Source organism: Molossus molossus, unplaced genomic scaffold, assembly GCF_014108415.1.
Source record: "Molossus molossus isolate mMolMol1 unplaced genomic scaffold, mMolMol1.p scaffold_m16_p_14, whole genome shotgun sequence".
Lineage (NCBI taxonomy): Eukaryota > Metazoa > Chordata > Mammalia > Chiroptera > Molossidae > Molossus > Molossus molossus.
In genome coordinates, this window is record NW_023425349.1 from 33424229 (window position 1) to 33438810 (window position 14582).

General features: G+C 37.0%; 1 protein-coding gene across 12 annotated transcripts in view; it reads left to right on the forward strand.

Annotated features, from left to right (window-relative positions):
• Positions 1 to 14582, forward strand: part of RNF38 (ring finger protein 38) — a 75453-nt gene that overhangs the window by 25465 nt on the left and 35406 nt on the right. For 4 of the 12 annotated variants that reach the window (XM_036261957.1, XM_036261949.1, XM_036261947.1 and 1 more), the window contains 3 exons: positions 1825 to 1974; positions 2256 to 2327; positions 13488 to 13681. In XM_036261957.1, coding sequence (XP_036117850.1) covers positions 13575 to 13681 — 107 coding nt within the window. In that variant the 5' untranslated portion in view covers positions 1825 to 1974; positions 2256 to 2327; positions 13488 to 13574. Of the gene's footprint in view, positions 1 to 1824; positions 1975 to 2255; positions 2328 to 9677; positions 9701 to 11214; positions 11337 to 13487; positions 13682 to 14582 lie in introns of those variants that run through there. The other 8 variants (XM_036261952.1, XM_036261953.1, XM_036261958.1 and 5 more) reach the window with 6 other exon arrangements.

Below are 14582 nucleotides of genomic sequence, written 5' to 3' on the forward strand. Positions count from 1 at the left end.
AAGGAATTCGAAATATACTTTTTCCTATGAAAGTTTTTCTTACTCTTACCCTCAAATAAACCCAAGGCTCCTACCTCTATTCTAATTTTTCCCCCTGTATTATGACATTTAAAACATTATCCTATAGTTGCTACTTGCTTTTTTTTTTCAACTAGAATAAGCTTTTTGAGGGTGGGATTCATGCTTTATCTTCCTTCCTAACATAACTTTTTGCTTCTAGGAGGCAGTCTGTAAGTATTCCTTGATTCAGCAATTCGTACTTCATCATAGTGGTAAAGGATATTAGCACATTCATGTTTGTAGTGCAGAGATAAGCTTTAAATTTATGTTCAAAACACTGTGTAGCAGTACTAATGAATTCTAAAGTTAACTACCCTCAAGTGTTTTGCTTTTACTCCTAGGAAGATCTTTGGAAGTAGTTTTACTTTTACCAGCAGGCATGGTTATCTGTTTACCAGGCTCATAGCAAATCAGAAACAAAAATTTATAGAGGAACTAAGAAAGTTTATTATAGCAGGATGATTGATATATTGCATGCCACTGTTTCTGTTTCTGCCTTGCTCTATGGCTGCTTCCTTACTGACTAGCCATACTGAACATTTTGCAGTTTCCTGACTAGACTGCTGTCTCTTGCCAGGTATCCCTCCATAGACCCAGTACCTACAGTTATCACAGAAAGATGTTACTCTTTATATTATACAGTGATTTGCTTTTATTTTTTTATTTTTATAGCATATACTTCTTAAAGGGAGGAAACCATGCCTATCTTCTTGGTTTATTGCCTGTCTCAGAATAGACACATGTAAGGGAATGAATGAGGAAATGAAGCTCTAAAAATAAGGCAGCCTTAAAGCACAGAAGGGTCTCAGGTTTGATTCCTGGTCAAGGGCATATACCTGGGTTTCAGGTTCGATCTTCGGCCCCAACTGATGTGTCTCTTTCTCTCCCTCTCCTGCCCTCCCTCCCTCCTTTCTACTCTCTAAAAATTAAAGATCTTCTCTGATGAGGGTTAACGGAAAAAAAGAAAAAAAAAAAGCACATAGTCTTCAGTGTAGGGACAGGCAGGTCCACAAACCCTCACCTCTTGAGGGGACAGTTCATGCCACAGCACCGTGGAATAGGTGATACTTATGATGTCCATGATTTAAAATGTTATGGATTAAGTATATTTACATATGAGTTTAAGGGGATTAACCTGTAATCAACTAACTCATGAATTTAAAATATGGGGCTTATGATCTGGTCTTTTATTCCTTAGGAAAGTTGCTAGTTTTGTGTTGAATAGAGGTGAGATTACCGTGGTCTTATTTTTTTATACCTGTGATCTCTTTAGAAGTTTTGCCACAAATGTTCTGTAAGTATTCGTTGTCTTTTGCACCATCATTTGGAAGGTTAATTAAAAAATAAAATGTGAAAATATATTAATCTTAGTTCAGGTGGACACTTTTCTTTCAGTGTGCAAGATATATAATTCTTACGTCAGGTTTTCCTAGCATGAAGTCTTGTCTGTATCCTTTAGGATTTCGAAATTAATACCAACAGAAAAGATATCAATAGAAATTATATGGGAAAAGTAGGAAGGGGAGTCTGTGTTCTTGAGCAGTGCTGTTTTTGCTTTGAAAGTTTTGTAAGAGAGATCTATTGCCAGAGGCAACCTTTGTCATCCTTAACATTTGTTTTGATGTTTAAGATTAATTTTTAATTTCCTTCCAGTCTCTGCTAAATCAAATACCTAGGAAATCCAGACTATTCTTCATAGGCATGATTCTCCACATTGGTGCAGCTAGCCATGAACTATCCTTTTCTTCTCCCTCTTTTTCCCAGATATCTCCCGGGGCCAATACAGCACCTCTACCTGGCCATCCTAACAAGGTGATTTGTGAAAGGGTGAGACTTCAGAGCCTGTTCCCTCTCCTCCCAAGTGATCAGAACACTACCGTTCAAGAGGATGCTCACTTCAAAGCTTTCTTCCAGGTTCTTATATATTTACCCTTTCCCTACATAGGGCTGAAAATCGCAGAAAACATTCTAAGTTGTTTCTAGGAAGGCTTGAAACAAAATTCTCAATATCTTCCCTCTTCTTATATTCTGTTGTATGTGGGAATAAGTATTCTTCTTAGAGGACTTCTTTAATATAAATTTTTCAGCCTGCTTTTCTGAAGAATGTTTGTCTTCTCTTGAGCTGCTGTTTACTTTTTGACCATTTAATATTCTTGTATTTTTTATCTTTTTGTCTTAATCATTTGTCCTAATAGGCCAAGTTCTATAGGAAAATAGAAAATACTACAGAATATGTGAAATTGTGTTGGAAAGGAAAATGGAAGCATGTAAGATATTTTTTAAAGCTGTCACTATTTATTTGTTTATGCTCAGAGTTATATAGTAATGCATATTTCAGAGAGAAAACATGATTACTTGCCTTCAGTGACTTTTGATACCTCTGGGTAAAATGTGACTTAAAATTTTGTTACGTATTAAGTGAAAATGAGATGTGAATGGATTGAAATCATTATTATGTTATTAACAAGATTACTAGAATATGCTCATATAAATCATTAACTACTATACTTTTAATTCATTAATCCATAGGTATCACAAAGGAAATTCAGTTGCAGAATTGCTTCTTGGGTGGTAGGGTTTTGCCCATGTTATATACTTGTACATGTGTATGTAAATCTGAGGTAGTGAGTTGCTAATCAAGGCTAGAACTTTTAGACAGAGCCAGCTCAATTTCTGTTTGTGTGGGAATGACAGGTTGCAGTTTGGGACTGGTTTTGAAAGAGGAATGCTTGTGACACATTAAATTGGAGATGTCGAATTTCTGAGGCTAGCTGTGTAGGTGATTCAGGATTCTTCTATCTGATATTTCTTATTGGAATTTGTGCCAGGTTCTCTGCTTTGCATGTATTATCTCATTTTGTTTTTAACCCTCATAATAAACTAATCATGGGTGGTTTTCCAGAAGAAGAATTGGAAAAGAACACCAAGATGCCCAGTTACATATCTAGTTATTGGCAGAGCAGAGATTCAAATCCAGTTTTTAACTATTATCTACTATATTTTCCCACTTACTGCCCTTTAGATATCAATAAGTATTTTTTTAAACACAGTGTAGTACATGTTAAGAGATGTAGTTGTCTGTATTGAATTAAATGGCATATTGAATGCCATTTTTGATATAGCATTAGCCTGTAATACCTTGATGTTTAGTAGTAGACTAATAAGGAAAAATTGACTTAGTATCTTCACTACTGCCACCATAAATAGCTACTTGACGTTTTCTGTGTTCGTTATACTTTGAGTCTTCAGGCTTTAACTCAACATTAACTTTAAACTCAGAGTAACTGCCAAATACAATAGATTTAAACCCATGGTTTGAAAATAAATTAGGATTTAGAGCTGATTCTATTTGGATGTTGCAAAAAGTTGAAAGGTATTGTTATTTATAGTCCTAATTTAACTTACATCTTATTTTTCTCTAACTTTAGAACAAGTGTACAAGCCGCACACACGGAGCCTTTTCCCCCTACCCCCCACCCCCCTCATTGTACTTTGTTCCCAAAGAAGGTTGTAAATTTTCTTTGCCCATTTACTGCACTCCCACTTTTCTGCAGGAAGCAAAGTAGTAAATCCTTCTCCCATCCCCTCTGAGATACTGTCATATACCATCAACTAATTGATAACAAAATTAGTGTGATTTCTTACTTCTGATTATGTTTCTCATCCTTATGAAACTTAGTTGTCACATTAAATGAGAATCTACCAAGCCATGTCCTATCCTCAGAAAGTTATTTCCTTAATGTATTCATATTTGCTTATTCTTGGCTTTTTCCCCAGGTTTGTTCCCTCCCAACCGTTTTCTACTTTTCCTTCCCCTTTAGAATACTTCGTTTTAAACAGACTCTCCTACGTATTCCATTTTTTTCTTAAAGCACCTCTACTTCCTTATCTTAGCTGAAACTAGTATCATTACTGAGGACATCATTTTCCCTGCAGGCTTCTCTAGGGGGAAAGAAATTATTGATTTTTCCCACTCCAAGGATAGGTTTGGGTAAGTGGGATGGTGGTGACAGAGGAGAAAGAAAGTGTAGATATTCTCTTGGATCCATGTTTCCAAACTCAGTGTTTGAACAAAACCCTCATCTTTTTTTTTATCTCTTTTTGTCATTCATCTTCACTGTTTTATCAGTTTTGTCACTGTCCTTGTTTATTAAAGACTTTTGCACTTAGGTTCTTTTTTACTTGTTTGCTTTATATTGTATTACTCCTAGTCAATACCTTTCCAATTTTGCACGCGCTTTGATTTTTTAAATTATGAAATATTTTACATATGCAAGCTCTAGAGTATAAGGCAGACATATGTCTAATTAAAAAAACAAACAGACACCCTCAAGTCTCCATGTGACCTTCCATATCACATCCACCTGCTGTCCTTACCTATGCCTTGGATAAACCTCTGCTGAACTTTGTGTTTAGTATCCCTTTGTATTTCTATATGGCCTTAACCAGATACAGTATCCCTCAATACTATACTGTTTAGTTTCTTAATATAAATGATGTCATACTTTGTATATTTTTGTCATTTTGAGATCTATATTGATGCATGTTGGCTGTGTAGATGAATCAGTTTCCTTCTTTTAGTATTCCATTTATTATATGATTATACTGTAGTTTATCTCCCCTTTTTGATGGACATTTGGGTAGTTTCCAGTTTTTTACTATTATTACAAGTAACATTGCCACGAATATGCTTGTATGTTTCCTGATGTACATTTAGTTGGTATTTTAATATTTCTGTAAAAGTGATGGCTTTATATTTATCGTTCAGGGTTTTCTTGCAAAAGTGGTGCATTCGCATCTCTAAAAAAAATAAGCTGTATTTAAAATTAGAATCGAAGTGCCTCCTATAATTTTTTTAAATTTAAAATTGAGGTATAATTTATATACAGTAGAATTCACCCTTTTAATGTAGAGGGCTGAATTATAACAAATGCATACAGATTGTGGATCCACAGCAATCAAGATGAACAACAGTTTCATCACCCCCAAAAATTCCCTCTCGTTTTTTTTGCTGTTAACCCGTTACAGTTTTAAAAATTAGCAGTTTCTGTATTACTATCCAATTTAGTGATTGTGATTGAAGAAAGTATGCTTTCATGAAATAGATACATTGTGGAAATTTTATGTCTGGCATAATCCTTGATTTCAGATATGTGTGCAATTTATAAATTGAATAAAAATCCAGCCAAAGGAAAAAAAAGTACCAACCAAAATATCAGAAATGTTTTTATTTTAGAACTTTAGAATTATCCTTAAATTCATAAGGAAGATTATTAAAGAAATAGCTTCATGTTGGTGAAATTTTAACTGTTGTTAAATACAGTGGATGTTTTGCTGCCCTGATTTTACATGACACCTCAGTTGAATTCTTGAAAGTTCGTTCATCTGGCTTCCACCACCACATTGCATCTCCTCTCATCAATTACTCAGCATAAAATGTTGGAGTTTTTCAGGGTTCAGTATTGGGCCTCTGTTTCACTGTATAAAATATTTTGGGAAACTTTGTCCATGCTTGCAGCTTCAGTAACCTATCTATCTATATACCAAAAACTCCTAAGTTAATATTTCTAGTCTCTGAGCTTTAGCTGTTGACAGAACAACTCCACGTGGTTATCTCAGAAGAATCCCTTGATTTCAAGTTGTTCTTAATATCTTTTCTAGTTTCATGCTTCATTTTTTATTTTATTGACATATGTGTATAGCTTAAAATTATAGTTATAGATTCATGATGTATAAAATCTAGTGGTTCGGTGGAGCTACATACAGTTGAATCTTGAAAAGCATGGAGATTAGGGGTACCAACTCCAGCACAGTCAGAAATCTCCCTAGAACTATTGACTCCCCAGAAACTTAAGTTGTCCCTCAGTGTCTACTCGGAATTATTTCTAAAACCCCCTCAAATAGCAAAATCCACAGATGCTAATGTCTCCTGTATAAAATGGCTTAGATCAGTGCACACAGTCGGGTCTTTGTATCCACGGACTTCCACCCATGGCTCAAAAGCAGTACAGGTGTTTGTTCAAAAGATGCCTAGCGTAAGTGCTCTCACACATTTTAAGCCCAGGTTGTTCAAGGATCAACTGCTTTTTTATTCACAGCTGGGAATCTATGTATGTGGAGGACCTGATTAAGTTATATGCAGCCTTTCCACTGCAGTGGGTCAGCACTCTTATCCCGAGTTCAGGGGTCAGCTGTATATATATGCACATGTGTATTAATATTTTTTCCATAGCATTTAGCTTAAAAATTTCTGATTAGCTTTTTTGGAATCATGGAATTCATTCTGTGTCTCCAGGGTTGTTTTCACTTTTAATAATGATTTGGTATTAATAGAGGTATAATCCTGTACTCATTTTATCAGGTGCTAAATACTGAGTTTAAAAACTGGCTATCCCTGCTCCCATTCTTCCTTCATCCCTCTCTTCCCTCCCTTGATCCCTAAACCTGCACTAAAATTCCGTACTGTAATATCTCTCTAGTACTCAATCAGTATAGTACTTGTACCTGGTTTGAATCAACATCTTACAAATTTAGGTTGTCAACATCTAGTACTTTCAAAATTCAGCCCACTGGCACAGAATCAAGGAGAGGCAGAACTTCTCATGCTGAGAATGCAAAACAAATTTTTCTATCATGGTGAGTTTATTCTTAGGAACTTTCCCTAAGAGAGTTCCTTATCTCTTAGTTTATTGATTCTCAGAGTGTAGTCCCAGGTGTAGCAAGCATCACCTGGGATCACGTTAGAAATGCAGATTCTTGGGCCCCAGTTCAGACTTTATGAATCAAGACTGGGGAGTGAGCCCAATAATCTGGCATTTTTGACATATGCAAAAGTTCGAGAACCACTGGCTTAGGTCAGCAATTTTCAATCGTTTTCATCTCATGGCACACACAAACTAATTACTAAAAATCTGTGGTGCACCAAAAAAAATACATTTTTTTTTCAATGTGACAAAAAATAGGTATAATTTTTATTCACACTGGGCAGCTTTTGTTGTGTTGCCTATTGTCATTTTTCAATTTGACAGTCTAAGTGAAAAGAGGTCAGATATTGCATGGTTTAAAAATTCTTGTGGCACGCCAGTTGAAAATGGCTGGCTTAGGTTAGTGGGGGTATCTCTTTAGATTCTGTTTTGCTTTTACTTCTGTCAGTAGTCCTTGTGGTAGCATAGTTCTGGACCAATTTTATATTATATTCTAAGTTTAGAGGTTCATAGACAACATAGGCAGTGAAAAATTTGAATTCCAAACTTGGTGTGAATTCATAAAGGAGTAATACCTCTTTCAATTACCAAGTAGACATCTTTATCCTTATTGACTCTGTATACCAGTGGGCTGACATTTTCTAGTCCTCTCTTTTATTGAAAGTATACTACTTTGGAAATTTTGGCTCTGCAGGGGTCTTGATAATAAGACCTTGTCTTCTGTCCTTCCTGGGACCATTGAAAAAACAAACCTGGTTGTCAGTTTTCTTTCTGGTCTTTGGTAACTTCTTTTTTCTGAGTTCAGCAATGCATTTAAAAAGTATTTTTGTTGTATTTAAGCCATTATTTCTAGATGTTTATATTGAGATTTTCACATTTAGATCATAATTTATCGCAACAAAAGTCTTTTTTTTTTTTTTTTTTAACCTTACCCAAGGACATTTTTACATTTATCTTCAGATAGAGCGGAAGGGAAAGAGGGGGGAAGAAAGAGAGAGAGAGAGAGAGAGACATCGATGTGAGAGAGACACATGAACTGGCTGCCACCCACATGACCCCAATCAGGGCTGGGGACAAACTGCAACCAAGGTATGTCCCTGTGCCCTTAGTAGGAACCGAACCCAGGACTCTCTGGTCCACAGGCCAACGCTCTAACCGCTGAGCCAAACTGGGTAGGGCACAGAAGTTTTTATAGCATATCAAAGTTTGCAATATTTATGTTCTATTCTTTTTTTTTTTTAATTTATTGATTGCGTGGTTTTTTTTTTTTTTAGAGAGAGGCAGGAAGAGAGGAACATCGATTTGTTGTTCCCTGTATTTATGTATTTATTGGTTGATTTCTAATCCTCCTCACCTGAGGATATTTCTACATTTATCTTCAGACAGAGTGGGAGGGGGAGAGAGAGAGAGAAAAACATCCATGTGAGAGAGACACATCGATTGGCTGCCATCGGCACGACCCCAACTAGGGCCAGGGACAAACCACAACTGAATTACATGCCCTTGACCGGAATCGAACCTGGGACTCTTTGGTCCTTAGGCCGACGCTCTTAACTGCTGAGCCAAACTGGCCAGGGCCATTGGTTGATTCTTGTATGTGCCCTGACCAGGGATTGAACCTACCAACTTGGTGTGTCGGAACAGCATTCTAACCAACGGAGTTTACACGACTAGAGCTGTTCTATTTATAACTATAATAGTGATCTTTTATTCCTTGTCCTTGGTTAATTTAATAACTGAAAACCATTAAACATTCTTCATAGTATTAGCAGTATCTATATAGTCATTGCAGAACCAAGTAGCATGTTTGGCCCATGGAGGAAGAGGAGATGTAATCTCAAAGAATGCTTTAGGTGACATAATGATATTGATTTGTTTTTCCTAGACTCTCTGATTGCCTTTTATTTTTCTTAACACATTGCGTACCGCATAGAAATCTCTTAAGACATACGCCAGGAACCACACGTTCTTGGGCAAACTGCACGTTAGGTTCTGAGCTGCACTCATTTGAACTAGCAGATATCCATTCCCTAGCTACTTCAAGAATATAGAACAGTGTGCTGTTTTTGAACTTCGACCCTCAGGGTGAAGAGTCACAAATACAATAATCCTATATTACCCTGAGTTTCAAAAACTGAAATAGCTAATGCAAGTGCAAACCCAAGTTAACTTGTGCGCAGTCCACAACGTTTGGGCAGGAAAACACGAGTTAACTCGTGAGCGGTAAAAAATGTGTTAAGAGAGCCATGTGCTTACCTTTTATTAAGAACTTCCAACTTCTCAATCACACTGTTTTTGAATCCACATTATTTAGGGTATTTTTCTAAGTCCTCTGACTTCTTGTTCTAATTTGAAATGATTACTTTTCAGACTGGCCATTAACCTGGGATTTCTTTTCACTTCTACTGTTTATTGGATCCTGTACTTGTGAAAGAGAGAAATAGCTTGTTTACACACACAAAATTAAATTCCTCTGAACAGATATGTGAGAAGCAACTTTTTCTTTTTTCATCCTCACTTGAGGATATGTTTTGCATTGATCAGTTGCCTTCTATGTACACCCTGACTAGGATTGAACCGGAAACCTGGCTATGTGCCCTGACTGGGAATTGAACTTGACACCTTTGGTGCTCAGAACAATGCGCTAAACCAACTGAGCCACACTGTCCAGGGTGTGAGAAGTAACTTTGAATCTGGCAAGGTCTTTCTTTTGCCCTCACACTAGATTAATAGTTTAGCTAGAGCATAAACCTCTAGGTTCAATATTATTTTCCCTCAGAGCACTTGTAGCTTTTTTTTTTTATGGGAAGTCTAATGCTAATCTAATTATTGTTTCTTTAGGTTACTCCCTCTTCCCTTTGGAAACTGAGGATTTTTTGGAGTTCCCTCAGGGTGCTAAAATTGAAGAGGAATGTGATGAAACCATGTTGCATATAGTAAAACTAACTTTTTAATACTTCCCTGTATTTTACGTATCCAATGTGGTTTTCTATTGCTTTGTGTAAATTAATTACTATACTACTGATGAAGACATCACTTCTCTTCACCTAATGTCTCCTCTTATTCAGTAGTGTGAACCTATAACAGTACAAAGAGGAGAAATGGAGAACTTTTTAGGTCACCTTTCCTTGTCTCTGCTCTTAAAAGCAGTTCATTTGTTGTAAAATAACAGTGTTAACCCACAATTTCAACATCACTGAAAATATATAAAGATTATAGCCTAAATATCTATAACCTGAAAAGGTAATTTTTTTGGATTTGTAGCATTTTATCCTACATTTTAGGCAGTGAAATTTTAGTATCCAGAGTTCCATATTTTCGCTTGTATTAAACTTTGCAGTATAGTATATGCATATGAAAGCTAATGATTATGATTGGTTACTAGTGTTTGGTACTTTTTAAAAAGTCAGTGTTGCCCTGGCCAGTTTGGCTCAGCGGTTAGAGTGTCGGCCTGCGGTCCGGAGAGACCCGGGTTCGGTTCCCGCTAAGGGCACGTACTTCGGTTGCAGTTTGTCCCCGGCCCTGGTTGGTCGTGCGGGTGGCAGCCACTCGATGTGTCCCTTCACGTCGATGTTTCTCACTCTCTCTCCCTTCCTCTCTCTCCCTCCCACTCTACCTGTACAAAAAATGGAAAAATATCCTCGGGTGAGGATAAAAAAAAAAAAAAAAAAGTCAGTGTTAGTAAATTTGTTTTAATAACTGGAGATCACTTATTTCTAGTGCTATGTGTAGTTCATGTATGAGTTTGCTAAATGTTGCTCATTCTGCCGTTATGTTTTGTTTTAATCAAAGTATCTAAATTTCATTGGTGATTTTTTTTTTTTTTAAGTTTTAGGATTATCAGAACATAAAGGATTTTTCTTAATAAAATCAAGGGGTAAAAATAAGTATACTTTAATAGCACTATTATATCTAGGGAGAAAAGGTTAGTGTGGTGAAGAGTTACAAAAGAGTTGCCCCATCAGTTTGCCTCAGTGGATTGAGTGTTGTCCCGTGGACTGAGAGGTCCTGGTTCGATTCCCAGTCAGTACATGCCGGGGTTGTGGGCTTGAGATCCCCAGTAGGGGGTGTGCAGGAGGCAGCCATTTGATGTATCTCTCTTATATCAAATGTTTCTATCTTTCTCTCTCTAAAATCAATAAAAACATTAAAAACGAGTATATGGTTCTGACAACTATTTTGGTTTAGTTATAATGACACATTTGAAAAAATATTCATAAATATAGAAGGAAAATTATGTCGTTTTTGGAACATCTCTGTTAAAATAATTTGGAATGATCAAAAATAACCATTTAGCAGTTTGCTTCTTTTCTATCAGTTTAATCAATTATTCTGTGTCTTTGTTACCTCTCAAAATCTAACGTTATAATATGTAGGAACATATACTCTTCAGCTAATATTTTAACATGATTTTTGTGCCATCAGCAGGTACCAATTATTTTATAATCAAAAATGCCATACTACACAAATAATTGGAACTTGCCAGGAGTAGATTGGAGATAGTAGAGATTCTCTTCGGAAACACAAAGCCCTCATCAGACTCTGATTTAATTTGTAATTTCGACAGTTTTGGTAAGGTTCAGTTCGGAAATTGAGTTGTATGGGGACTCCTGGAGAGTTAATTTAATTCAATTAAGTGATTCATACCAATTTTATAGCTAATAAGCAGTGCTGTTACGCTTGAAAACTTGAGACTATGTGCCAGCATGTAACATATGTAAGTTTTGAATTATCCATTCCCATGATCTACCTGAAACTCCAAGTCTTTCCCCAAATGCTGTGACATTCTAGTTAAGAAGTGATCATCTAGATCATCGATTTTTAACCTTTTTTATCTCATGACACACAGAAAGTAATTACTGAAATTCTGTGGTACCCCCCAAAATATTTTTTTTTACTGATCTAACAAAAAAAATCTTTAATTTTGATTCAGTCACACCGGATAGCTATTATTGTGTTGGCTGTCTTTTTTCTTTTTTTTTTTTTGACAATCTAAAGAAAAAAAGGTCAGTGCCCCTGACTAAATAGTCAGGTATAACATGTTTTAAAAACTATTGTAGCCCTGGCTGGTTTGGCTCAGCGGTTAGAGCATCCACCTGCAGACCAAAGAGCTGTGGGTTCGATTCCAGTCAAGGGCATGTACCTCGGTTGTGGTTGGGTCCCTGGCCCTGGTCAGGGTCATGCGGGAGACAGCCAGATGATGTGTCTCACGTCAATGTTTCTCTCTCTCTCCCTCTCTCCCTCTTTACTCCTTCTCTCTCTCTCTTCCCCACCCCCTTTCCTCCTACTCTGTCTAATGATAAATGGAAAAGGATCCTTGGGTGAGGATTTCAAAAATAAAAGTAAAAAATTATTGCAGCCCACCGGTTTAAAATCACTAATGTAGATCAGTTAGTAGACTATTTCTTTTTATCTGTTTTATATAAATCTTATTTTATCCAGGTAATTTTTATTAAAGAAAATAAATGTAATGGCGTTAAACAACAAAAATAAGGATGCTGAAGAATGTGGTTTAGAATCAAATCAAGGGCCCACTTAAATTATACCCTGCTTCCAAATTGATCTCTGAGCTAAGAATTGATTCCTAAAAGAGTAACTGTTAATGGAAGGGAGAGCATAGTGGAATTTCTCAGTTGAATGGGAATTTTAAAGAAATGGTCAAATACCATACAATTGCTTATTGCCCTATTATTGTGTACCTTGTATGTTGTTACCTGATGAATTTTATGATGATTTGTTGTTAATCATCACCTGAGGATATTTTTTCCATTGATTTTTAGAGAGAGTGGAAGAGAGGGAGGGAGGGGGAGAGAGCGAAAGAGAGAGACATTGATTGGTTGCCTCTTACACGTGCCCGGACCAGAGCCTGGGATTGAACCTGCAACTCGGGTACAGTCATCCTTTGCCACTTTGCAGCTTCACTCTGTTGCAATTTTTTCAAATATATTCATTAAAAAGTTGAACGAGCCCTGGCCAGTTTGGCTCAGCAGTTAGAGCGCCAGCCTGTGGTCCAGAGAGACCCAGGTTCGGATCCTGCTAAGGGCATGTACCTCGGTTGCAGTTTGTCCCCGGCCCTGGTTGGTCCTGCGGGTGGCAGCCACTCGATGTGTCCCTTTCACGTCGATGTTTCTCTCCCTCTCTCTCTCTCTCTTCCTCTCTCTCCCTCCCGCTCTGTCTGAATAAAGAATGGGAAAAAAAAAAAAAAAAAGTTGATCGAGACAGTGAAAATCATATAGGTGCGCTCGGTTGTCTGAGTCAATTATACACCCCTGTATTACAATTTAAATTACTGTACGTATGGACTGTAGGCCTGTGTATTCAAGCACATCAGGACTCCTTCAATGCCAGGTGCAACCGCTAGAGTCTGGAACGGATTAACCACGATAAATGAAGGATGACTGTACGTGTCCTTGACTGGTAGTCGAACCTGAGACCCTTAAGTGAGCAAGCTGATACTCTATCCACTGAGCCACACACGCTAGGGCTATGATGATTTTTAAGAAACAGAGTTTACTTTTTGATATTATTTACTGTTCATCTTCCTTTCTCCTTGCCCCCTCCCCTGCGTTTTTTTTCTTTGAAGGTATTTAATTTGGGTTAATAGTGTATTTTTTTCTCTCCTTTGCACTTTTGGATAAATATATTTAAATATCTATACATAAACAGTAATTTAAAATCCTTAAAAGGTCTTATTCAATTGATTGATTTTTGTTGTATTGGCAGAGTGAAGATAGTCCGAGTCCCAAGAGACAGCGCCTCTCTCATTCAGTCTTTGATTATACATCAGCATCACCAGCTCCATCACCACCAATGCGACCATGGGAGATGACATCAAATAGGCAGCCCCCTTCAGTTCGACCAAGTCAACATCATTTCTCAGGGGAACGATGCAACACACCTGCACGCAACAGAAGAAGGTTAGTTGATTACAATTTATTTCTTAAATTTTTTCCATTGGTAGATGTAGACATTTTATAATCATATAAACACATATGTACTTATTCACTCAAACATGAAAAATGACTTTACAAGTTTAGATTCCTACATTAGATCATGAGAGTTCATTTAGCTTGTGATTGACAGATAAAGAAATTAATAGAGGCTAAAGTGATTTACCTAAAATTAATCTATACCATTATGTATGAATTCAACTACCTTATGGTTTAAGACTTTTCGCAGACCAGTCTGCAATCTGAATATGGGAAAATGCATTTTATTGTTCACAACAGTAAGGAACTAAGGAGATCCAAGAAATAAACTACCTTTTCTCCACTCTATTCCTATTTCTTATGTATCTTCTAAGACAATTGGGAGCATAATTAGCTTTCTTTTAAAAGTGTGAACTCTATTATGAAGAATGATTGAAGTTTAGTTCAATTCTCAGTATTCTTTCATGGGAGTTGGCCTTTGCCTTTCCTTTCCAGGGGAATACATTTCTTCCTGAGCTTGTTTAGAGGGTTGTTGTCTGAGGTCAAACATTTCTTCCTCCAGGGAAATAGTGTATCTTTGGGGTGAGACAGCTGTTTGCATGTACAGGTTGTTGATAACTGAAGAAATATTGTTAATCTTGGAGTTAAGATTTTATGGGTGGAATGTTTGTGTCTCCTCAAAATCCATATATTGAGGCCCTTACCTCCAGTGTGGCTGTATTCAGAGAAAGAAACATTGATATGAGAGAGACACATTGATTTGTTGCTTCCTGCATGTGTCTGGAGATGGAACATGCAACCCAGGAAATCGAACCCAGGGCCCTTCGGTGCATGGGCCGACCATCTAACCACTGAGCCACACCAGCCAAGGCAAGGGTTAGTGTTCTTC